Source organism: Peromyscus maniculatus, chromosome 12 (assembly GCF_049852395.1).
Source record: "Peromyscus maniculatus bairdii isolate BWxNUB_F1_BW_parent chromosome 12, HU_Pman_BW_mat_3.1, whole genome shotgun sequence".
NCBI classification, from domain to species: Eukaryota; Metazoa; Chordata; class Mammalia; order Rodentia; family Cricetidae; genus Peromyscus; species Peromyscus maniculatus.
The window spans coordinates 14859551-14885469 of record NC_134863.1 but is presented as its reverse complement, the minus strand read 5'-3'; the positions used below and the strand labels follow the sequence as shown (position 1 = coordinate 14885469).

General features: G+C 47.8%; 1 protein-coding gene across 5 annotated transcripts in view; it reads left to right on the top strand.

Annotated features, from left to right (window-relative positions):
• Masp1 (MBL associated serine protease 1) overlaps positions 1 to 25919 on the top strand; it is a 68505-nt gene that overhangs the window by 30115 nt on the left and 12471 nt on the right. For 2 of the 5 annotated variants that reach the window (XM_076548630.1, XM_006985072.4), the window contains exons 6-11: positions 3130 to 3277; positions 4421 to 4539; positions 5440 to 5518; positions 12205 to 12342; positions 13694 to 13768; positions 24792 to 24929. In XM_076548630.1, the coding sequence (XP_076404745.1) occupies positions 3130 to 3277; positions 4421 to 4539; positions 5440 to 5518; positions 12205 to 12342; positions 13694 to 13768; positions 24792 to 24929 (697 nt within the window). Of the gene's footprint in view, positions 1 to 3129; positions 3278 to 4420; positions 4540 to 5439; positions 5519 to 8215; positions 8945 to 12204; positions 12343 to 13693; positions 13769 to 17866; positions 20289 to 24791; positions 24930 to 25919 lie in introns of those variants that run through there. The other 3 variants (XM_016003637.3, XM_042259100.2, XM_006985073.4) reach the window with 3 other exon arrangements.

The window sequence follows — 25919 nt, the reverse complement described above, 5'->3', positions numbered from 1 at the left end:
TAGAAAGACAAGCATTGCATAGTCTCTCTCCTATGTGGATGTTAGCATAGAATCTTTACGTATGCTTAATTTGGAGTAACTATAGAAGCCAGGAAACTAGAAAGAGGCTATGCCAGGGTGAGAAATAAGATTTTAAGGGAGGGCAGATAGCAGAGGATGGGTGGTATACAGATGGAAGGAGACACTGGGGAGAAAGGTTTAGGTGGGAGAAAGGTTTACGTGGGTTAGTAGGTTAAGGCAGAGGAGGGCTGCTTCCAATAAGACTGGCTGTAGGCAAGCCTGTAGAGGATTTTCTCAATTAGTGATTGATGGGGGAGGGCCTAGCCCATGGTTTGTGGTGCCATTCCGGGGCTGGTGGTCCCGGGGTCTATAAGAAAGCAATCTGAGCAAGCCCTCCCATGGCTTCTGCATCAGCTCCTGCCTCAGGTTCCTGTCCTGATTTCCTCTAAAGACGAACAGTGATGTGGATGTGGAGGCCAAATAAATCTTTTCCTCCCCAGTTTGCTTTTGGTCATGGTGTTTCATCACAGCAGTAATAACCCTAACTAACACAGGAGGAGAAACTAATACTAAAGATGTTTGAAAGAGCCATATGGAAATATACTAATTTAGACGCTTCATATTATCTATCTACTATCTATCTACTATCTATCTATCTATCTATCTATCTATCTATCTATCTATCTATTTATCTGTTATATACACAAGAGTTCAAATGGAATTACCTAATATAGGAGAATAACGCTTCTCCCAGAAGCCATAGTTATCAAACAAAAAGCCCAGTGGCAGGTGTAGGGTACCACCCTTCAAGTTGTTGGTCAGAGAGATCCCATAGAACCCTAATAAACAAAACAGGCTCTTTTTATTTGCTCTTTGCTACCCATCAGAAGTAAACGGTAAGACCCTATTGCTAAAGACACCATTCACTTGAGTCATAAGGCATGGAAAAGTCAAGCTGGTCCTGACCTAGAAGTTTCTTCCTTACTAGCCAGCTTTCATGGTATTTGTGGTGCCACAAAGGCAGCTGAGGGAAAACAGTTACCAACAGTCATACCAGGTATGAGCCTTGTGAGCTACAAAAGTAGCCTGGCAAGATATGCCCTTGAGTGCAACAGTGGTATAAATGTTAATGGGGTGACCAACTGCTTTATGGTTGAATTTAAGGCCCACACCACAAAACAATATTCATGCCTGGCCCTATAAATTTGGGAAAGAACCTATGCCTGGGAAAGTCATAGAGCTCAGGAAAGAGCCCACTGCTATCATTTTGTTACACAGACATAGCATCAAACTGCCTTCTAAATACTCCTCTCTGTGCCCATAGACTAGTGAAACTCTCAATCTGCATCTGAGAGCTGTTATTAAATACAGACACACACATCTGGTCAGAGTGCAGAAAATAAGTAAAGACTCAGCCCTAAAGAGTCACCTATATCACACCACTCCCTCATGTAGTTCAAGGAATATTGTAGAAAAGGAGGCGGAAGGATTGTGAGAACCCAGGTCATCATTGAGGTCAGCTGTGATACAGTGTCTTCTGGACATGACAGGACTGTTTCACCCATGAACTCATGGCAGCTGTCGTTGCTCCAATGAGACCTATACAAGATCAAGCCAGTCAAAAGCTCAGCACAGGTGGGGGAGGGGCTTGCAAAGCCCCGCACCTAGCTGAAGAGCTTTGGCCATTGAAGGCTACTAAGATAAAATGCATTTTCTTTAGGGAAGTGGCCCCTGGTAGGTTGTCTGTGTTCCAGTGGTCGGCCCCACGCCCATGTGCGTATATGACCAACACTGATTAGACTCAGTGATTATGGGAGGGGGACATTTGTCATGTTGGAGGGGATATGTGGTGGTGGGTCCTGGGTAGAGTTGGTAGAGAAGTGAGGGGCAAATATAATCAATATATATATGAAGTTTTCAAAGAGTTAAAAAAACAATATTTTTTGAAGTCCCTCTAACCACAAAGTAACAAAGAGGGAGAAGAACATGCAGACTGTCTTGGATGACTAACCATTGTGTTCTAGGAGCTCAGCATGATATCCATATCCAGATACTGAATGTCTTGAAGCATCACTTCCTCTGTCCTCCGCAAAATGATGATGTCACCCAGGATTATAGACATTGCCAAAAGCTAAAAATGGAGTTGTGGTTCTCAGTGACAGAAGGAAAGGGGCCAAGTGCACTGGACTGGGAGTTGGGGGATCTGAATCAGCCATTGGCATTTAAGTCCATCTCTCCGGTTCTGCTCCATTATAGTCCAAACTCCATCGCCTCTGCCCTGCTCATCTGCGACTTCCCCAACTGGCACCCTCACTCCATTCTTGCTCCTGCAGCATCTCTCCTCCCACAGCATAGAGGGTCACATCAAGATCCCACCAGCACTGTCCATGGAATTAAGCTAAGCTCCTCAATAAAATAAGACCCTGGCCAGTATGTCCAACCTCATCCCATACCACTCCCTCTGTTCCAGCCACAGTGGCTTCTCCTGCTCTTCACACCTGCCAAGATCTCTCCCACCTTCGGCCTTGCTTTTTTATATATGCTATCCTTTTTTCTGCCTGGAAAGTGGCCAGAAAAATATGCTGTTCTTCTGTTTTCTTCCACTCATCCTATATGTTAGATCTAATGTCATGTCATCATAGGGCTTTCCTTAGCACCTAAAATTGTTAGTTACTATGTTTCTATTACTCAAATGGTGACTTCTATAGATTATATACACTCTAATACTGGAATTAGAAAATATGACACATGTTCCTATTACACATATGTGCATATATATTTATATGCTTATAATTATCTTGCTTACTTATTGTTAGTCACTGCAGTAAATGACAGAGTCTTTGAGAGTGGGACCCTTGACTATTTTGTGTACTGTACAAGACTGCCCACAATTAATTCATCATTAATTCCAGCATTATTAACTTGCTTTGGTTAACTCTGCAGGCCACTGAAATTACGACAAAGATGGGCATAAAGCCATATGGTGACTGGTCAGTCTACAAAAACGAGAGTGTATACTATGGATTTGCATTAGGACGTCCAGAAAATTCCAGCACTCGTCTACCTGAATCAGGGCCCTGCAACACTCAGATCTGACTTTTTTCTGTATGTATTTATTGCCTCTCTTAGATTAAAGCTGGTTCAAGAGTCTGGGGGCCCTTCTGTGGAGAGACATCCCCAGAGCCAATCAGTACCGAGAGTCACATTGTCCAGATCCTCTTCCGCAGCGACAACTCGGGAGAGAACCGAGGCTGGAGGCTTTCCTACAGGGCAGCAGGTAACCTGCTCCCCCTTCCCAGGTCACCCTGAGCCACTGTGCTCCCTGCTCACACAGCGGGTTGTTGAGGGAGGAGGGATGTTGTCCAAGCTAGAAGCCCACTCCTCTGAGGACCTAGTGGGACTCGGAGAAATTAGGTACAGGGGACATGCTACCTCCTGGCTGAGTTTCCCACCTACAAATGGGGGATGGGTTCCAGGGAGAATGGGGTTATACTCAAGACTGTCTACACTTCAGCAACACGTAGAGAGACTGAAAACACATTGTTTCTTTCTTCTCCTCACATGGAGATTCATTAAGCTGAGAAGACCTCCCAACCCAGGCTGCCTCCAAGTCTGGTGCTGGAGCATGTGGACCCAGAGCTCTGTGGAGATGGGTCTCTGTACAGGTCCCTGGCCTGGCCCAGCCTGCAACCCCAATCCCTAGTGCCCCAAGGCAGCTAGTCCTGACACAAGCCCAGAGGGAGTTATATGACTCAATTAGTCGGTAATAACTCAAGGGAGAAGAGGGTAGACCCCAACGAGGAGTCTTCTTCATAGAACCAGGAGGCCTGGCTCTGCCTGCATGGCCACACAGGGAGAGGAGGGACAGAAATTTAACAAAAGAGGGTCTGTCCCTGGGAAGGTGTCAGGGCTAGACCCACTGAGGTTTTCTGGTCAGACTCAGGCCCTTGAGGAGAAGCAGAGGCATCTGACCACAGTCCCTTAGTGTCCTAGCAAGAAAGGGTGACTGTGGTCATCCTGAGGAGCCAGTGAGTGAAAAATGCCAGGGCACAAATTTCAAATGAATAGGAAGACCATGTTTATTTAACCCGAGGTATCCACGGAGTTCAGGCCTCAGGGGCTGAGCCCCTGTGGCTGTGGACAGTGGCCTTGAGTGTCCCTCCAATCTCTGAGTGTAAATGAAATCATTTGCCTCGCTCCTTCGCTTTACCAACGAAGAAATGGAAGGCCACGTTAGAAAATGACTCACTCCTGGTTTCAAACGTCTTGCGTCTAGGCGCCCGGTCCCGCTGTCTCCACCCGCTTCAGGCCTTGCTTGGCTGGTGCTGCCCCTTCACCACCACTCCACCCCACCACCCCCACCCCCACCCCCATTTTCCCTTGTTTCTCACCCGATGCCTTTTCATCTGCCGCCTGCCAGGAAATGAGTGCCCAAAGCTCCAGCCTCCTGCATTTGGGAAAATCGAGCCCTTGCAAGCCGTGTATTCCTTCAAAGACCAGGTGCTCATCAGCTGTGACACCGGCTACAAAGTGCTAAAGGTGCGGAACCCTGCCTGGGAGGAGGAGTGGGCAGTGAGGTGCCACGCTGCCTGCTCAGCGTTTCCTAGCATCCCGTTAAGCTTCCCGTGACTCCAGAAATTCAGAATGATGCATTCCAGCCACCCCTCACTTCAGGACATGGCACTTAAGTTGTTTCTCGGGGCATGAGTTGCCCTGAATTTTTAAATATGGGGCCATATGGCTCTATAATTAGGGACAACAGCCTTAACAAAGCTCATCAGGGGTGCAGTGGGTTGGTACAGAAAGAGAAGCAGGGCTTTTAAAGATGGCAGATGGGCACCCCTCTAATTCCTACCGTTCAAAGCGGCTGTCTACCTACCCACCTTTAAGAATAGGAGTAAGGAGCACAGTCCTCATGTGCGGAGGCTTGGGACTGGAACCAGTGGTTGGTATCTTTAGGTTCCCCAGGTGAGAGTAACATACGGTCAAGCTAGAAGCCCACTGCTCTGAAGGAATTGCCCTCAGGAAGGGGCCGGATCAGCAGCAGCAGCAGCACCTGGGAGCTTGTTAGAACTATGACTCCTTGGGTAGGTCAGACGTACTGAACTGGGATTTTAGTGGCAGGGAGCAGCAGTCTGTCTCCACTAGCCCTCTCTAGGTGACGCTGACTGCTAGATCTAGTTGGAGAAGCATTGACCTAAACCTAGAGTGAAAACTATAGTTTTTCCTCTAGAGACAGTTGCCTGTGCCCAGAGTATAAATGGGGGAGACAAGTGAGCACCTGTCTCTTTGTTATGGGCAAGTTTGCCTTTGGAGTGCACAGGACAGGGGGATTGCTAGCTGAAGATAGCCAGGTTTGAAGTTGGAGTCATCTTTGCTAGGCAATATGTGCTAATCCACGACCTCCTTCTTCCCATTGCCTTCCTGATTTCTTTTCAGGATAATGAGATGATGGACACGTTCCAGATTGAATGTCTGAAGGACGGCACATGGAGTAACAAGATTCCCACCTGTAAAAGTAAGGAAACCAAATGGATTGGCTACAATGATGCATTTCTTCGTGGTGGGGTCAGAGCAACGACCATGCTGGCTTGAAAGTTTTGCCAGAGCTAAGAAAAGTGTCAAAAGTCAAACACCATATAAGAGCTGGACGAAAGAATATGGGAGCCCGTTTCAGAAAGAAGAGTTCAGAATCACACACACACACACACACACACACACACACACACAAGCTTTTTGAATGGCCCGGTTTACTTTCTAAACACAATTTTTTCTCTTCACCTGCAGACAGAGTACTAAATTCCGTAAAGGAATAGGATATACCTTAAGGTCTGAAATGAGCCCAAGCGTGGGAATTGCTAGTTTGGGAAATAGTTTGGCGCTGATGTGCAGAGCCATTCCAGTGGTGTTGAATGTCTACATGCCAATTGCTCACCTTCTAAGTCTTCTAGATCAGCCGATGGCTTAGGGCTGCCTGGGGAGGGCTGTGGAGTCAGCACGGACGACCTCTGTGAAGCAGAGGACTCTTGGCTCTAGTGACCCAGAGTTCTTGCCTTGTGTCCCACTAACATGTTATGTGACCATGGACCAGTTCCAGATCTTTTGCTGAACCTGTGAAACAGAGTTTAGACTAGCTTTAATTCTAGAACATGAGTCATGGTTCTAGAGAGGAAGAACCCACATAAGTTGTCTATTGAGTTTTGTAAAAGAATATCAATTTCCAATAACTGCTCTGTTACTCCCATACCCATGTGGTTTCAAATGTGAAAGTTTGGACCGTGATTTTAACAACTCTGTACAGCTGTATAACAACAGTGTAGTGGCAGTCAGGGAGGGAAGGACACTCCGGGACTTCCTTTAGAACAGAGATGAGAAGTCCAGGTATTACCATCAGTCACGTGATGCCCATCTCATGACTTTGGGCTCTTTCCTCTTTCTTTTCTCCTAAATAGTTTCCATCCAGCATTCAGACAGACCCTGACAGGAAGGCTCCCTTGAGGCAAACCACAGGTAGCCCCAAAGTCAGACTGGTCTTGTTTCCTTTTTCACATGGTGATGGGCTATGGTGGTAGTGGGGCCTGTAAAGGAAAAAGACTGTCATTTATAACTTCCTAAGGTCGGCACTTACTGGATGCCAACGCAGAGTTCTGCAGGGAATTCAGATGGAAAGGACAGGGTCTAGCCTGAAGACCTCAGATGCTCCTTCCGTAGGTGGCCCAGTGTGCAGTGTGACTGGGTTCTGAGCTAGCTCCCCTGCAGGGCAAAGCAAGGGTCACTCTGAAGATCAGTGGAAGTGTGTGGTGCTCAAGACTGAACCAGACACTGTAGTCAGGAAGTTGTGGCTTTACATGTAGATTCTAGCAGCTGGGTGGGCCTAGGTAATTTACTCACACTCTTTTGGCCTCATCCTCCATGGTCAAGACTGTGGTGAGAACTAATTGGGTTCCTACCCACACCATGCCTGTAGAGAGCCAGAAATACATTCAAATGTAATAAGCCCTTAGTTATACCCAGCCCGCCCCCATCAAAGAGCAGGGATTTGGAATCTCTGTTTCATATTTCTGGAAAACAGAAAGTGCTATTAATACTTTCCCCTGGTGAAACGTGTGGGTTATTATAATGGACACGTTGACAGAGTAAGGCCATATCAGATCGTATCATTTTATGTGACCTATGCTAGAAAGCCACAGAACATCTTATCATTTTATACTTAAGAGCTGACTCAATTCATTTGCATTAAACTAGATTAGGGCTGTTACAGCCCTTGTTAACACACAGCCAGCATCTTTGAGCATCTGTGGGTACTTTGTACTCTGGTGGGTCCTAGGGAAGACGTACAGTAAGACAGATGAGTTGAATCACTGGGAAGTGCAGGGAGGGGTTGGAGACAGACCAGAAGTGTGCAGGGTGTGACTGAGGCATATGCAGCAGAGACTGGGAATGTGGCCCAGGTGGTCGCATGCTCACGTAGAATGCACAAGGCGTGGGATCCAGACCCCAGCATTGAATATACCAGGCGTGGGAGCCATGCCTATAGCTCCAGCACTCCAGAGATGAAGAGTGGGGGTTGGGGATTTAGCTCAGTGGTAGAGCACTTGCCTAGCAAGCACAAGGCCCTGGGTTCGGTCCTCAGCTCCAGAAAAAAAAAAAAAAAAAACAGAGATGAAGAGTGGAGACAGGAAAGATTAGGAATATAAGGTCGTCTTCAGCCATATAGTGAGTTCAAGGCCAGCCTAGGCCATGTGACACTCTGTCAAAAAGGAAAAAAAAAAAAGAAAAAATGATAAAAATGTACAGAAGAACAGGAAGTGGGAATTATGGGCTGTGGTCCTGGCCCTGCCTCCACTTTGTGGTGACAAGTCCTTCTATACTCTGAATGCCATCTGTCAAATAAGCATTTTGGCCAGATGAATGCAAAGCTCCCAGCCAGGGGCAGAATTTTATCTTCCTCAGGAGCCAGGATGTAAGATTATGCAAATTCTCAGAATGATACAAATTCAGCAGTCCCAGACTGTCCTTCCCACTGCCTGTGCCTAAACCGCATTCTGAACGTTCCGGTAGAACGGTTTCTGTATTTCCTGCGTGAACTATTTCTGCTTTGCTCGCTAACTTTTCTCTCTCTTCCTTTTCCCTCTCTTTCTCTTGCTCCCTCTCCCTCTCTCTGCCCTTCTTCCTTTTGTCTCCTGGTCCCACCATGACTTCACCACGGTTACAGAAAGCGAGATCGATTTGGAGGAGGAATTCGAGTCAGAGCCAGTGACAGAGTGATTGACAATCATGGGAGCCCCACACAGTGCAGACATCCGAGGATGGATTATACAGAGACCCCCCCAGTCCCAGAGCTACCCCACCCTGCCCCACCCACCGACACTCCATTGCCCACTTCAGTGTGGATTAGAACGGATGCAGAGCGAGCGAGCGAGCGAGGCAGCCACGCCTCGGCCGTGGGAAGTACTGCCTGACTGAGAACAAATTCTCTCTTGACGATTTACTCACCATTCAAACTAACTCCAAAAAGCAAAGAAAGACAATGGGTGATTTTTTTTTTTTAATCTCTAAGTAAACTGTACTTGTCTCAAAGGAAAATATGTCCTTGGGTCGAGAAACACAAATTTAATATATAATCATGTGTCCTAGATCAACATGGACCCTGGCTACTGATCAACTCCATACTGCAAATTTAAATGGGTCAGGATGCCAGCTACTTAATGACTTTCAAATTTTTGGCTTCTGCTATTGTCTTAACAACCACGAGTTTATAAAATGAATAATAACACCGAGTGTGGACTTTTGAGAATCTGGATGTTTTCTCATTCAGAAAGTGTATTTCCCATCCACACTGTTTGGGCTGAAATTCTACTGTCCAGGTTTCCTTACTACTGGGGCTTCCAAGTTTTGTGTTTCTTAAAACTCACTGATTAAAAACCTTAAAGAAATGAGCATCAGTCACATCTGGAGGCAGTGGTCCTCAGCTTGGAGGTGATGACTCTACCTAGGTCATAAACAACAGTGAAGAACATCAGCATGCATGCTGGAATCTACAAGGCAACGTCTGCCTGAGTACACATACCTGAGAGGCCCTGCTTCTTAGTCTATGACTACCCAACCTAATGGTTAGATGGTCACTTAGTGGGAGCAGAATCCTGCAAATGTAGATGATGAGTTGGAGACTGAGGTGCTGTCTTAGGGTAGAGATGTTCCTGATGGAGGAGATAGGATGGACACTGAAGGCGAATGTCATCTGGGCAAATGTTTGCCAGCCCACAAAGTGTTCACAATCATTATGCAGAGGCGAGAGAGGGACTCACAACTCGAGAGGAAGATTTGATATGTGTCCAAACAATTGTAATAACAAACAACATAAGATGCGTATCTCCTAAGAGTCGTGAGTGAGGATTTCAAGGACACAAGAGCATGACCTATCCAGTTAGAAGAGTGACAGACATTTTAGGAAGAAGCATGGTGGTATGGAAACAAAGTGCCCAGATATCAGGGGTGGTACAGGCAATGCCTGTGAGGAGGACATGGCATGCTGGGGAGTCTGCCATGACATTGGAGTATAGATGTGCTGAGGGAAAAAGAATAAGATCAGGAAGGTCGTGGGGCTTAATCCTTGGTCCAGAGTACCAGGATCTTCTTATGGGGCGCTCTCTAAAAAACCCCTGAACTACAGAAAAGCATGTTTAGAGCTTAGGCCAAGAAAGATGTGTTAGAAGAAAAATAAATGGCAGCAGGAAATGACCAGAGAGACAAGATGTGGGATAGCACCGCTCATGCTCATTCCACAGCGTGGTGAGCAGGGCAGGCTGAGGAAGGGGAGGAGAGAAGAACATTCTGACTCCAGGGTGTGAAGTGGCCAAAGACAGAGAGGGTGAGTTCGTTTTGTGTAGCTAACAAGCTACTGCAACATGGCCGCCAACACCATTGCGCTGACGGTTCCGGAAGTTAGGAGTCTTGATGCCCCACCCTCAACGCTTTGATCAATGTCTCCAAAGCCAAATTCTAGCCAATCAGGGCTTGTGCTGTCTGGAGCTCAAGTCCCTCTGGAAAGTCTGCAGAGTGAGGGCAGAGGCAAACATAGAACAGGAGAAACCCTTATTAGTAGCTGGGGACACCATTTCTGACACACACTGATTGTGTCAGGCAAGAAGCCTTCGAGCTCTTGGGAAAGCTGTCTCCTCTCAAAGACATATGACTTCCTCCCTGCCATTCTGCACTTGGGAAGAGGGTTGCTCCCCCGACACTGACTACGATCGAGCTGACATGGCTCTCTCTTTTCTGTTTGTTACCCCTTTTCTCTGGCATCTCTGTCAGTGGGCAGAGTTACATGTCCGGAGCCACGTGAAAGTGTGCCCTCTACTGAGAAAATATCTCTAACACCAACCACTCAAGCACAGGGCCAAGCACTCAATTCCTCCATTAGGGACAGGAGAGTTGAGTCATGAGGATCATTGAAGCTAAAGAAGCTTCCAGAAGGCTCAGGGAGGTAGCAGTAATACCAGTATCCAAGTACTAAGGGATTTTCTAAAGGTAGAACATCAGCTTCAAGTCTCATCAGGAAAGTCTATTTAAATCTATGTAGGGTTTTAAATAGCACTCTCTATTTCTTATTATCCTGGCGTTAGCCTTCACGCTTACCTCACAAACTGCCAGAGTGTCTGTGTTCTGGGTTATCAATGCAAAGGAAGTAATCTGTTCAGGGGGCTTGAGGGCCAGGACCCTTTTGGGTAAGAAGTACCCACATGCACTTCCTTCCCTCACCTCCCCCCTTTTTTAAATCTGGAAGGTTCTGGAATCAGACAAATTGTAACTTAGGTAACTCTAGTCGATCTAAAGGTGAGTTTGAAGTCCTAGGGTTAAAAACCACAAGGTTAGCTGCCCCTCTCAAGTGACCAAATTGAGGGGGAGGTGGAATTTTGGAAATTTTACCAGAACTCTGGAAATATTGACAGCTAGTGTCCACATCAGCCAGCTAATGTTTACTATTTAACTAGAAAGCAGATATTCAGGAACAGCCAGTACCATTTACTGGAAGAACACCGACTCCAACCAAGGTCAGGGCTAGTTCTCACTCTAATAATAATTCCCTAGGTAACTTTGGACTGATCGAGGCTTCTCTCTCTTGCCTTATCTCTGACATAAAGAAGAATTTCTACGTGGTCTACCTCAGTTTCTCTTCCATCTGTGGAATTTCATGTTTCTCTAATTCTGTTATAAACTATATTATATGTAGGATTAGCGTTTCCTTAAAAACAAGCATCCTTGTATTCTCAGGGTTACTTAATGAGAAAAAAAAAAAAAGCAAGCATCATTCTCCAAAAGCGGCCCTTAAAAAAAACATCAATAGATTGGGTCCTCAGCCTCTGATGCAACCATGAAAAGATGCCTTGACTGGGCTGATTCATGCTAGACTCCATCCATGCTAGCAACTTACCTAAAACTTGGCTAGACAAGCAAGTTTTCTAAAGCCCATCCCAAGGGGCGGCATCTTTGGTCATGTCCTGCACTAAGATGATAGCCAGCCCCGCTATCCAGCGCTATCAGAGGAGCAAGTGAACAGGTGGAGACTGGGAGTTCGTCCATTGAGACTCTCCCTGCCTTCTGTGACAGATGAGCGGCCTGCAGGGAGCCAGCAGGGTGGGGCTGTGTACTCACAGAGGAACTGCGTTCTTTTGTTTGTTTGGTTGTTTGGTTGGTTGGTTGGTTGGTTTTGTTATTTTAATACGAAGTTCCAATGTGAGCACATTAAATGTTCTTATTCGGCCTGTGGTTGGGACTGGAAAAAAGAGGAAGATGATTTGGTTCAGGTCAGCCAGGATTTTCTCATTGCACTGTGGGCTTCATGCCTGGGCCACGGAAGCAGAGACGATTGCAAAACAAACTGGGAGTCAAAGAGGCTGTGGTGGGGGAGAAATTTTGGTCTCCGTAAGTCTCGGCAGGCCTGCTCTGCGCTGAAATTGACACTAGGGCTGGTATGTCGACCGTAGAGTTGGATTGTAATGGAGAGATGTCAAAAGTGGAGGTGGCAGCTGTGTGGGCAGTATACTGCACAGGTACAGGGTGCCAGTCCGCTAGGATACGGTGTTTCCCCCTGGAGTTGGGTGTAGTGTATAACCTGCACATCTAAGGAAAAATAGATGCCCTGGTGACCCCGAGAGGAAGAACAAACGGCAGCTAACGGGGGTCTCCCGTCTTCTCTCTCAGTTGTAGACTGTGGGGTCCCAGTGGGGTTGAAGCATGGACTGGTGACCTTCTCCACAAGAAACAACCTCACGACATACAAATCCGAGATAAGGTACTCCTGCCGGCAGCCCTTTTACAAGATGCTTCACAATATCACAGGTAAGCCCTCCAGGTCTACTGTACCTCACACGTCCTGGGCCTCGGGCTGGGGGCTGAAACAGCTCCAGGAGGAGTGGCCGCCTAGTCATGTGCAAAGCCTTGTGATACAAAGTGTCATGTCCCATTAGGCACACCGTTTGACCCTTGCTCCCCATGTGCTCAAGGAAATAGGTCTGTTTAGGTGCACTTAAATAGTCCCAGGACCAAAGCCAAGGTGTTTTCCCTCTTCCCTTGGAATTCTGAAAAGATTCTAGTAAAATATAGAGCCTGTGGTGGAACATGAAGAATGCATACATGACAAAACTCAGAGACTAAGTGAGCCTCTCAAGGAAGTCTAGACTCTCCCAAAGTTAATTCCCTCATGTGTCTGAGGTAAGAGCTAGGATTTCTAGAAAATGGCCGCTGTGGCTGACTCCACTGTCTCTGCCTCCTCTTGGTGTTGACCAGACCAAAGCCACCCAGTAGAGTTGTAGCAATCCTGTGGGGTTTCCTTCAGAGACCTGTCTCACTCAGAGGTCAGATGGGCTGAGAGAAAGAGAAGCAATTGACACATTTCAGTGGAAAACCCAACACGTCCCAGACCAAGACCCAAACACAGCCACGGCTGTTGCTCTCCAGGCCTCTGCATAGTTTCTGGCCAAGATTCTTGGCTCGGCCCGGGGTCAGGCGGCAGCATGTAGGCCAAGGGTGAAGGACTAGCAACAGCCAGTCTGTTGGTCACAGTGAAGGAGAAATAATTAGAAATGTGCCCCACTTCTCCCGTGAATGAGGCCTTGTGGACTCCAACCATCATTACCCTCAAAGTCACCCCCTGGTCTCCAGCAGAAAAAAACCAATCCTCGTGGAGACAAGAAAGCCTCCCCTCTGCATGTGAGCACCGAGGACAATCCCTTAGTTCCTCCAAAGCTCACCTTTAAATAAGGAAGCATGCTTTAGCTCACAAGGCTATTGTCAGGCCCACGCCGGGTGGTGGACACAGATGTGGCTTATTAAAGAGCTCAAAAAAGGGAGAGAGAAGCATGTGTGCTGACAGAGCTTGATGAACAAAGGTTCTATGACCCATGACAGACACCTGCCAAGGCCCGGGAGTATAGAGAAGAGCACAGACCGTCCTCAGGCAGGCAGGGTTAGACCGGCAGGGCCTCTGGAGCCATGCTGAGGAGTACGGTGTTCGCTTCTGAGGACAGTAATTCAGAGCTGAAGAGAAAGCTTCTTCAGGTCTCAGAGATGACTGGCTCAGAGAGATCCTGAAGAGCTGCTGTGATCCATGTTAGAGCAATTGAGAGCCCAGGCCCGTTTCCTGGGTGTTCCACATAATCATTTCCTTTCTCCGCTCCTTTCCCTCACAAAGGTGTATATACGTGTTCTGCACACGGGGTCTGGATGAATGAAGTGCTCAAGAGAAGCCTGCCCACCTGCCTTCCAGGTACCTCACTCACCGAGTCCTCTGTCTCACGGTTCCCCACTCGAGGTCTGTTAATGTCAAGTTGAGAAAAAAGGCTTTGTTTTTGAAGTGACGTCATCAGAAGGTTAAAGGTCAGAAAAGTCTAGCCCCACCTCTTCTCAAACTAACCAGTGTCCATATGTGGCCTACTTTAAGATCCCAGAAGCCTCCTATCTCTTTGATGTTCAACTCCAGTCCTTTCCCACTAGGTTTTTCAGCCAAAGCAATTTGTGTGTGTAAACCTCGTGTTGTGCCGGGAAAATCACGAAAATGGACACCCTGTCCTTGGGCATGCACCAGCCCCTAAATAAGATAACTAGAATGTGCTATTGAGCCCAAAAAGAGTTATGTGCATAAGTAGGTCTGATTCTGCTTCCTCCATGTCTCATCTACTTTAAAGTGGAAAGCAGATTTTGAGGTAACAAGAGGTGTCAGGATGAATATAAACGTTGGGGAATTTGCTTTGGCATTGAAAGTACAGATGATTAACTTTGCATCGTGACTCACAATGCATCTATGCACAATTAGAAAATTATAGCTCAAGATCACACACTGTAGAGCAAAACACAACCCACAGAAATTAACTTTAGTACATACAATGCTGGAATTTGTACACTTTTAATTTCTAAAATTCGAGAATAATAGCAATTAAATGATGCAGCACTTAAGACAGCATTGAAGAACACGGAAATGAAATCGCCCTTCCTGATTCAGCATGCACATTTCCATGAACAGCAGCTTTGCATCTGGTGGCTTTTTTTTTTTTTTTCTGAATGAAAATGTCGGGCAAACTGAGATAGTGTACTTTATGCATGACACATGTTAGTGGCCCTTGGTGTTCATTTAGTGGGCTTCTAAATAGTGGGTTACACATTGAAACACCAGGCTAAGGAGCTTTCTGAGATTAATCCTCAGGACATGAAGAGTGCAGCAGCATTTGAGTATGTTCCATCACTGACACACTGGGCCTCCTAGCAAGGGGAACTAAAGGTAGATGCTGGTGCAGGAATGAGGGGTGAACACCAGAAAGGGACTGAGGCAGTGCATAAGAAAGAGGCCATGCCACTCACACGCTTAACAATTCCACTCACCTCAAGCACGTTCACGAACTCCAAGTGGGGAAGACTTTAAAAAGAGCAGAATGGTGGGTCGGTAGCAAGCTGGAGGTTCAGATGTCCATACCTCTAAAATATTATGTGGCCAAGAAAACTAAAAATCAGTTCCCATCCTAGAAAGCCACCGTGTGATGTCTGGATGGGGAATACACACTGGGCTGGGTGCATGCCTGCTGCGGCTGTTTCCCCGTGGGGTCTTTGGTAAGAAATTATGTTATCTGGGGATGGGATTTCATACCTCAGAAATGAGTGGGCAAGACCAAGAAATGGCTGACATTTTATGGTTCTCAATGGTCATCAGTCCCGCTCTGTAAAGAGCAGCTTGGATACACTGAGTCATGAAATCCTTTTAACACGCAGAGTCTGGCAGAATCATAATGTATCATTGGACCACACTAGAACTTTCCAAATTCTTTCCTTCTGAAAGACCGGGTAGTAAGCCAGACTTGACAAAACCATTTCATCCAGTACCACAATGACTACCCTTTTGTGGTGGAGGGCTATAAGCAGTCAAGATTCACTACTTTTTTTTTTTTCTGACATGAAAACTCGGGATCAAATGGGTGGGGTGACTTTTGCAAGGCCACCTTTCGAGTTGGGGCTGATCTACAAGATAACTCGGAATGTTGCTATCTACGTGGGCAGTGCTGCACTTTCCTTGACAGGTCATAATTTATTTCATCCAAAGGTCTTGAGAATCCCAGAACACCACCTTTTTGTTTTAAGGAGCCTATTTCCTTCGGTGCCCACCATTATTATTTTTTGTTTTAATCTGACTTCAGCATCGCCAAAACTTTGAACGTTCCAAGAACGTTCTCTGTCCAAGGGAAGACTGGGAGGGGAGTAACAGTGACCAGCATGGAAGATTCCAAGCATGGAATCGGAGGTCATTGTCACCAACTGCCGAGTTTCACTGAGCTCAGTGGTGCGCACCTGGAGTCCTACCTACTTAAAACACTGAAGCAAAAGCAGAAGAGGAGGAGGGAGGGGAGGAGGAGGGTGGGGAGGAGGAGCAGGGGGGTCCTATTTCAGTGAACTCCCCCAGTGACCTGTTGCATCATTTAAACCCCTTGAAAAATCAAAGGTACATCAGAAGTAAAACGTTGTAAATTGGCAAATGAAGCTAGTCCCACTAAGCAGGCTGTATTTCCTTTTCTTAATATTATTTGTAAGCAAACAACCTTCTCTGAAACTTTGTTTCTCCATCTATAAATTAGCTGTTCTCTAACATTCTTTGGGCTGTGACCTTCTGTGACCGCGGGATGTACTGGCACCTTGGTTGGGGAAAGAAACCATTCATTGCTGTCTATGAGCTCCATTATGACATGGACTGGGTCGTCTATTTGTCCCTCATCAGATTATGGCCTTTGTCTGCTAGATGAGTTTTTATGTCGCATGCCACAGGCCCCCCTTGAAATGTCACCTTGTTGTCTGCTGTTCGTAATGAAAGACTGGCCCTGAACTTCAAAGCCCAGGCCAAAACGGGTTAGAAGGTCTGTTTACATCTGGTTTGGAATAAAAGACAGGATGGCCCAGGATCGTGGAAGAAGCATTTGGCACTGGGAAGAAGAGCATCCGAAAAGCATTAGCCTGTTGAAAGTTTACCCTCCCAAAGTCACAAAAGAACCCAAATGTTCCTTGGTCTCTAAAGAACTGTTAGAAGTGCTCAGGGCCAAAGAGGATAGCCTGACCATTGCAACAGGATGCGCACACCCACACCAGCCTCTAACACCCTGCACGGGAAACGCCTGTATGAGTCTGTTCATAGCCAGTGAGGGCTTGTTACTGAAGACCCTCTGCTCATAAGTTTGGCTGTGAGAGTTTGGTGACACATGTGTGTGCTCGGGGTGCAGCTCAAAGGAACGAAGTTTTCTCTCTTGAAGGTATTACAGGACCTCTGGGTGCAATGATGGGTGGTCCTGAGCAGGGAGCATGCATCATTGCTTGTGGATTATGCCACCTTTTCCTTACCCTATACACACTGAGCCTTAACACACAAACACCAGTGAGTCCTTTAGGCCAGAGAAGCCTATGGCCATGGTCTTAATGTGTAATAAAGCAGTATACAGATGAAAACTCTATCTTATGGTCTAGTTTAGGCCCTGTGTACCTGATGTGATAACCATGTCCCTTGGGCTAACCTCAACCTCTAGACAATGACATTTGTGTATAAATTGTGGACAGAGTAAACATAAGAAAAAAAATCCAAGAAATTTAAAATTTGGACATCAACTTTCAGAAGTTGAAATACAGGAGTATTGACTTAGTTCATTTGGAAAGTGGAAAAGTTAAGTCAAGAACCCAAGTATCTCCGTCTGGTGTGAAATCTATGAAATTCTCACTGAACTTAGTAATTGTGCCACATGCTGCATAATTCACAAAATAAGCACCAGTAGCACACCCATTCTGCAGATGAGGAAACTGAGCTTCTGGAAGTCATACAACTTGCCATGGCTCATAAAGGGGAGTTGTGGAGTTGGAAGCTTGACATCTGACTACTATAGTCTGATGGATGGCCGTTGAGGCGCTCTCCATTTCTCTGTGCCCAGCTAGAGAAAATGCCAGGAGGTTCTCTGAGTGCCTGTGGTGCAAATGGCTTCTGGGAGATAAGGTGCCTTCCTAGAGAAGAAGGGGTATAAGTGTCCTCGGCTAATGGTGGCTAAACGTGGCCCTGTCCAAAAGCGGTTGAGCCAGAAGTGGCTCAAGTTAGACAAGACTGAAATATAGAATGATCTGGTGCAGGAATGGCTCTGGTTATGGAGGTCCAAATTAGACATAGGCCAACCCAGAAAGTGTTAGATGTGACTGAGCCACAGCTAAGCTCTCCGAAGCTTGCAGGACTCAGGCTAGTGAGGGTTCCATGGTGGCATAATCCACAGTGGGTGAGATTGAATTTCTCTCGGTTCTTTTCACGTGCTTGACTCTGTCCATGTCTCTTGTCTCCGCCTCCTCCTCCTCCTTGCAGTGTGTGGGCAGCCCTCCCGGCCCCTGCCAAACCTGGTGAAGAGGATTATCGGAGGCCGGAACGCTGAGCTTGGCCTCTTCCCGTGGCAGGCCCTGATCGTGGTGGAGGACACATCAAGGGTACCCAACGACAAGTGGTTTGGCAGTGGGGCCCTGCTCTCTGAATCCTGGATACTCACAGCAGCCCACGTGCTGCGCTCCCAGCGCAGAGACAACACAGTCATCCCTGTCTCAAAGGAACATGTCACCGTCTTCTTGGGTCTACATGACGTGCGGGACAAATCAGGAGCCGTCAACAGCTCTGCTGCCCGAGTGGTACTCCATCCAGACTTCAACATCCAGAACTACAACCATGACATAGCGCTGGTAGAGCTGCAGGAGCCTGTGCCCTTGGGGGCCCACGTCATGCCCATCTGTCTACCGAGACCTGAGCCTGAAGGTCCAGCCCCTCATATGTTGGGGCTGGTGGCTGGCTGGGGCATCTCTAATCCTAATGTGACGGTGGATGAGATCATCAGCAGTGGCACGCGAACCTTGTCAGATGTGCTACAGTACGTCAAATTACCTGTGGTGTCACATGCTGAATGCAAAGCCAGCTATGAATCTCGCTCAGGCAACTACAGTGTCACAGAGAACATGTTCTGTGCTGGCTACTATGAGGGCGGCAAGGACACGTGCCTTGGGGATAGTGGTGGGGCCTTCGTCATCTTCGATGAGTTGAACCAGCACTGGGTGGCCCAAGGCCTGGTGTCCTGGGGAGGACCTGAAGAATGTGGTAGCAAGCAAGTATATGGAGTCTACACAAAGGTCTCCAACTATGTGGACTGGGTGTGGGAGGAGATGAACTCCCCAAGGGGTGTTGGGGAGCTTCGGGTGGAACGGTGAATGCATTGACTTCCTCGGGGCCTGCCTCCCCTGCCCCAGATCAAGCGAGGTTACACTACACACTGCCAACAGCATACTCCATGTTACCAGACCAAATAACATACAACACACTGACCTAGCTCCTGAGATAGCCGCCCATCCCCCAAGACAGGGGTTAGTGTGGTACAGGGAAAGTCTCTAGGCAGGAGAACTCAGTCCAAAGCTTCGACCAAGCCTCTTCCTCCCCCTTAGCCTCACCTCTCCAGCAGTACAGGGGAAGCTGTTCCAGAAGGCTTCAATCCTCGGTGTCAATCACTCCTTATCACTTGCCAAGCCCAGGAAGCGCAGTATCGATGTCAGAATGCTTGGACCTGATCCTTAGGAAAGGATTACACTCAGCTCAAGTCTGTATCTGTGTATTTGCCCAGCTCTGGTTTCTGGGCCTGCCCTAAGCCTAGTTCTTCATGTAGGAAGGAACCATTCAGGGTCGGGGGAGCAAGATGTGAGCCTGAGCTGGCTCTCAGAGTGCAGTACCTTGGAACACTTCCGTTCTTGGAATTTCTCCTAAGCGCTTCCTGCCGTGCGAGGCTTATGCTTGGTGCTCTCAGAGTTTCAAACAACCGAGAGGACACGGTGAGGGCTGTACTGACTGAAGGGGGAATAAAAACAACTCTCCGAAGCCCCTTAAACGCCTGCTGCCCACTCAGAGTACACTGGGCCTATGTGCCCCTCAAATACCGGCCGGCACCGTACGGTGTCAACACCTGCCACTCCACACAAACACAGAGCAACCTTCCAGCCCTGGAATGTTTCATCTCTAGACTTCCTGCCCCCAAGACACACGTACGGAGACCGGGCAACTATTTGGAGAAAGAGAAGACTCTGCCCCGCTGTGCCCCATTGCTTCTCGGCAGGAAAACAGAAGAAAATATGGACTCAAGACACGATGAATCACTCTAATACTGCACTCAACCCTGGAGCCTGAACCCAGCAGAGAATCTACCAAGTAGCATTCTCCAAGCCATCCACTCCTTGGTGCTCCAGGGACCAAGGTCAGAGAAGCACAAGGCTCACTCATTGGAAAGAGATAGAGAGCCCTGAGTCTTGGGTTCTGTCTCTAGCTCTACCTTTCAGCTGCCCATGTGACCCTTGACATCATTTTCCCCTCTGAGCCTCATCCTCATCTGGAGGGTGAAGGCAGAAGATCCGGTGGGGTCTGTCCAGCACTCTCAGTGGCCACCTCCCTGGTTGCTAACGGCATTCCTGGCTCAGATTCTCCTGGTTGAATTCTCTCCTTTCCCCGAGTTCACAATCCCAGGAATCTCCATCCGACAAAGGCAGCTGGAAAAAGACCCAGAGAGGGATGTGGAGAGAACTGGGAAAGGTCAATCAAAACACACTCCTGTATCTATGAATGGCACATGTAAAGGCTACTACTATATTTTGTATATTTAATACCACAGGCTCTGCTACTCTCTAAGGGGCCTCTGCGCCGGTTCCCTTGTCGGGGGTCTCCGGTGGCAATAAATCTGTGGATAACCAATAGCCTTGGTTTGAGAGCTCGTTGTGACATGTGTTCATTCATTTTGATCTTTTAAAACATCAGTGTGCCTTCATCAGGCCCCCACCCCCTGTGTAGGCACAGATGCTGGCCTCTGAGCAGCATCTAAGATGAGGTAGTGAGGAAGACGGGGTGCTTGTTGGTTATTGGCATTCTTCTTCCTCAGAAGTAAGGCTGCAACTCCTCTCACTTAACTGCCTACAGTTGTGCCCGTGGCTTCAAAGAGCGCACACCGGCAGACAAGACGGGGCTATGTGGGAATAGATATTAACCCAAGCCAAGGCAGCTAGCTGGCACCGGAGGAATGAGATTTAAGTATTGTGGAGATGGAATTAAAAGGCAGTGTGAGTGAACAGCTACGGGGACTCGGGATGGCTTAGCAGGGGCTGCAAAGACTCACGGGGAGGGGAGAGAAAGGGCATAGTGGACAAGAGCAGATAAACAGGCCTGAGCTGAAGACGGAGCAGTGGACACCGACAGACAGACAGTCTTACAAGCCCCGGCCCGCACTGTTTTCTAGTCAGAGAGTCTCAGAGTGCATCATGTTCGATTCATGTGGTGGGACTGGCTGGCTGAACATTGCAAACTGCTGAGTCTCACCCCCTGGCAATTCTGAATTCAACAGGGTCTGAGTACAGCTAGCATGACAGGGACATGGCAGGGAAAAACTGGGCTACTGACAGGTGTCTTGGTGAGACGTGGGTGTAGAGGGCGCCAGATGTAGATGTAATTAACCGTCTTATTAAATAAGAAACACAGAACCAATGCAAAGAAGAAAGCCAAGAGATCAGAGCTAAGAGCCTTACCCGCCTGCTGCAGCTAGCCTCTTAAGCCAAGAGACCTCTTCAAAAGAGAGCTACTTCCTGTCTGTCTGTCTTTATATAGACTTTCTGTTCTGCCTTCTCATTGGTTGTAAACCCAACCACATGACTGCCTCGACACTGACTGTATGTACAGCCCTCCAGGTCTTCTATGGTATTGAGATTAAAGGTGTGTGTCTCCAATGCTGGCTGTATCCTTGAACACACAGAGATCTACCTAGCTCTTCTACCAAGTGCTGGGATTAAAGGAGTGTGCCACGAACGCTCAGCTCTGCTATGGCTTGCTATTAGCTCTGACCCCCAGGCAACTTTATTTATTAACATACAAATAAAATCACATTTCAGTACAAATAAAATATCACCGTACGTGGGGACCCCCCACCATGTGTGATAACGCAGATACGGCAGTTTAGGCCAACTTAGGGGGTGCATCAGCAAAGCTTGGGCCGTAGGCATCTCCTGAGACACCGCACACATGAGGAAGCAGAGGCAGAATCACCTACCGTGAGAGTGGTGTCTCTTCATGGCACACACACACACATGGTTTGCCTTCATTTGGGATTTCTATCATACTTTTGAGTGCGTGTCACGCTTTATATGCTGTTGAGAAATAAAACAATCCTAAATCAGCCTTTGAAAGCTTTACACCCTGCTGGTTTCAAAGACTGCCATGACTCGAATTTGACAGTATTTTTGATCTGTATTTTCCACTAACTAACTACGCTGGCTTTGTATTGTGGCACATGGATTATTTGCAGCATGCTGTGACATAGAATGGGAAGATGTGTTAGCCTGTGTCTAGTAAGTCTCCATCAGCTTAATGACTGATAAGATACAGAAGCGAAGGAAAATGGAGGTGACATGTACGCGGTCAACTCAGACACCAAAAGAAGTCTAGAGTGACCAAGGGTGGGAGGGCGGCTTGTGGAAGGAGAGGACAGGGGCTCAGCTTTGCTAGGGTCAAAGAATTCTCAAGCAACACAGCTGCAAGTGTCCATCCCCAGTACAGAATCAGGGACTTCAGAAGAGAAGAGGCGCTTTCCAGACACGAGGTGATACTCACCAGCAATAGGTAGGATAAAGCCTGTCGAGAGAAGGCATTGTCTGGTGAGAATTGCAGAGAACAAAGGAAGCCAATGGCATAAAAGAGAACAGCAAGACAGAGGATTAAAGGCAAGAAAAAAAAATGTGCTTCCGTAGTTAAGGAGAGAGACTGGAGCGTAGTTAAGTGTTCACTCATCCAGTGTAGACTGGGGGTCTCGGCAAAGGCCTCTGGGGCAGACATTCATCAAGGTAGGATCCAAGCTTCATGGTCCTTTCTGAGGAACTGTCAGGGTGCAAGCTGCCTGTGTTTGAACTGCCTAACACCCAGTCTTCCTCTGTTCTCCCTCTCCCTCCCTCCTAGGCACCCCCCTCCTTCCCTCCAGTCTTTCCTGTGCCTGAGAAAGGCTTTCAACTATCCCCCAAGAGACAGGAAGCTGCAGTAGCATCATCCTCTCTCTGTGGCATCCCGTCAAAATTATGCTTAGTTCCCGGGCTTTGCTTCCTTCAAACACAGCAATCTTTTATTCTTACCACAGTGCCCAACTTCAAATAAAAGTCTTTCTTCCCCTCCCTCCATCTCTGCTTTGTTCTTTGAAGTCCAAGTCTATCTATCCTTTCCTTAAAAGGAGGGCCAGCTTCAATGGTGGGGGTGGGGCCACAGGGCAAGGAAAAGCTGTGAAAATGGAGAAAACACATCGGACACAAAATCAAAACCAGTGTTCTCTCGTATATGTAAATATCGCTGTTGAAGTTGCACTTAGGGCCCAAAGCCTCCTGAGTGTAGGTCTACTGGCTATTCCAATGATTGCCCATTTCCAAGTATGAGCAGTAAAAAGCACCTTCATCAGGTCCAAAGAGGGGGAAGAATGCAAAGGGTATTTGCTCCGTCTTCTTCTTCGGAGAGGCTTCATTGGAAGGGAAGAGAGAGACTGGAGAATGAGAGGAAGGAAGGAAGGGAAACTTATTTGTGTGTGTGTGTGTGTGTGTGTGTGTGTGTGTGTGTGTGTGTGTGTGTGTGTGACCATGTTTTGTGGAAGAAGGAGAGATGAAAACTACCGAAGAGCAGCATCCCCAGGGCCCTGAGTGTCTGCTGGGAACGGGGTAGGGTGTTGACGAGGACCACTGCCTAAACTTTGTGCAGCAGCTGAGCTTGTAATCAAGGGTGTAGCATATTTGTCTGGGATTCAGACCAGTCTTGGCTTTGAAAGTGGTCATGGCTCCCTGGATCCAGAGAGCTCCGTGGGCCCTGGAAGCCACATTGTTGAGAATTAGTGATGTTGGAGTGGAACAAGCCCAGAGTTGGGGTCAGGTGACCCAGAATTATATTCTTGCCATTTCCCCACAGAATAACTTTGCCAAATCAGATATATATATATATTGGTTTTTCAAGACAGGGTTTCTCTGTGTAGCTTTGCGCCTTTCCTGGAACTCACTTGGTAGCCCAGGCTGGCCTCGAACTCACAGAGATCCGCCTGGCTCTGCCTCCCGAGTGCTGGGATTAAAGGCGTGTGCCACCAACGCCCGGCCTACCAAATCAGATATTTTCTCTAGGCTTTGACTTTTGTTTTTTGTTGTTGTTTTGAAACAGGGTTTCTCTGTGTGACAGTCCTGGCTATCTTGGGACTCGTTTTGTAGATAAGGCTGATCTCGAACTTGCAGAGATCAGGCTGCCTGTGCCCACATGCTGGAATTAAAGGCGTGCACCACTACCGCCCAGCTAGACTCTGACTTATGATAAGAGGGACACACGGATGGTTTCTAAGGGCATTCAGCATGGCTTTGGCTCTGAATCTGTATCAAGGAAGGCAGGGGATGAGACAAGAGAGCAGGAAGACCTTCATTGTAGGAGTGTGCAACTTCACAGGCCCTGAGAAAGGTTTTCTCTAGGGACAAGGCCCCTGCTGATGGAGCACGAAGCTTCTTTATTAGGAATCTTACATTTCGGAGTCACAGAAAATCAACATCAAGAGGAAGAAGAGGGAAAAAGAAAGACGGGGAAGCGGGGGTCCACGGGTTCACGTAACTGAAAAGATCATTCCCAGACGCTTTCGGTATGGCTCCTTAGCAGAGCTCAGCACTGGGGTTTGGTGCCCGTCTCAGCCTGCACCTTTCCATGATGTTTGGTAGCACCGTTCTCCCGTCCTCTGCATGTTCATCCTCTGCATGAGACTGAAGCTGGCCGAGCTGGCCCTGCAAACAGCAGCTCAGCAATCCGGCAGAGAAAAACTTCTTATTCTAACGTTAGTAAAACCTTCAACCCAGACTTTGCTTGGCTGTCCAAGGACACATCTCACTTTAAAGACATTGCGATGGCCCAGGATCTAGACCTTTGATGAGTCACATTCCTGCTCCTGAAACCAGAGTTGGGGCCAGTCACACTCAGGCCACCTAGACCATGAATGGGGAAAGTATACAAGTATACACACGCATGCATGCACGCACGCACGCACACATGCACGCACGTATGCACGCACGCATACAAACAAAACCTCAACAATAGTACTACTATTAGGAGGGCCAGTGGATGATGGGTGACTAGTAGTGACATGTTCCTAAGAGAATGATAATCTGGCGACCCTAACGGGTAAGGTGGAGTATAGAATGTGACCTCTCCCCCGTCCCTCCTTTGGCTACAGTGTGTGGTCTCCCCCAGTTCTCCCGGAAGCAGATCCCCAAGATCTTCATGGGACGCCCAGTCCAGAAGGGTACCACTCCGTGGATTGCCATGCTGTCACAACTGAACGGGCAGCCCTTCTGTGGGGGTAGCCTTTTAGGTAAGGAGACGGTGAAGGGGGGAAGGACCCAGGGCTGGGGACAGGGTGAAAGCTAAGGACCAACCTTCCCGTGGAAACTGGCCGTTTCTTCACTGAGAATCACGGCCCCAGACAGACAGTGTGGAAAAGCAGAAGAGCGAGCCCTCGGCCGGAACCAGGACAAGCATCCTCCTGTGCTAATTCCTTGAGCTGTGGTGCACTTCCTGGATTCGGGTCAGTCTCCTGACAGGCAGCTGGACATGGGTGGTGACCCACGGCACACACATGTGGCACTGGGATGGGATGTGCCAGAGCTGCCAGATCAGGGAGAACCAGAACATTTACCCATCCCTCCCCCACACCCCCACTCATGAGCTGCAGCCCTAGACATCAGGGAAAGTGGGTTTTACAGGGCCTTGGATGTATCCTTGAGAACGTAGGTCAGATCCTGGACCCAGAAGCAGATTTCTAGGCACATACTGGCCAGTCCAGTGGGGACCAAGAAAGGAAAAGGAAAGGGAGATAAACAGAGAATGCCGGGAAGAGAATAAGACCAAAGGAGCAGCACACAGGAGACCTGGGACACAAGAGGGAGACGATGAAGACAGAATAAGACATAAATAAATGACGTGAAGGCAGAATGTTGAAAGCGCAGCCACTGGCTACATCAAGCCCCATGCTGTACCTGCTTCACGCGTTTGGTAATGCAGGAGCTAGGAGAACAGAGTGGCTGAACGGGACTCTTCTATACACTCCGCTCTGTTTTAGCAAGTCGATTGATAGAGTCTGGGTAACTAATTCAATTAGTCACTTTCACACTAATTACTTTCTGCATACTTAATTTATTTCCCACCCAAAAAAAAAAAAAAAAGGTGATGTATGACAAGAAGAGAGACTGGTGGGACCTAAGACACCCAAGGGAGAGGGAAAAAAAATCAGTAAAGAAGAAAGGGAGGGAGGAAGCCTGTGGAAGAAACAGAAGGGGAGGAGAGATGGAGAGGAAGGGCCCCA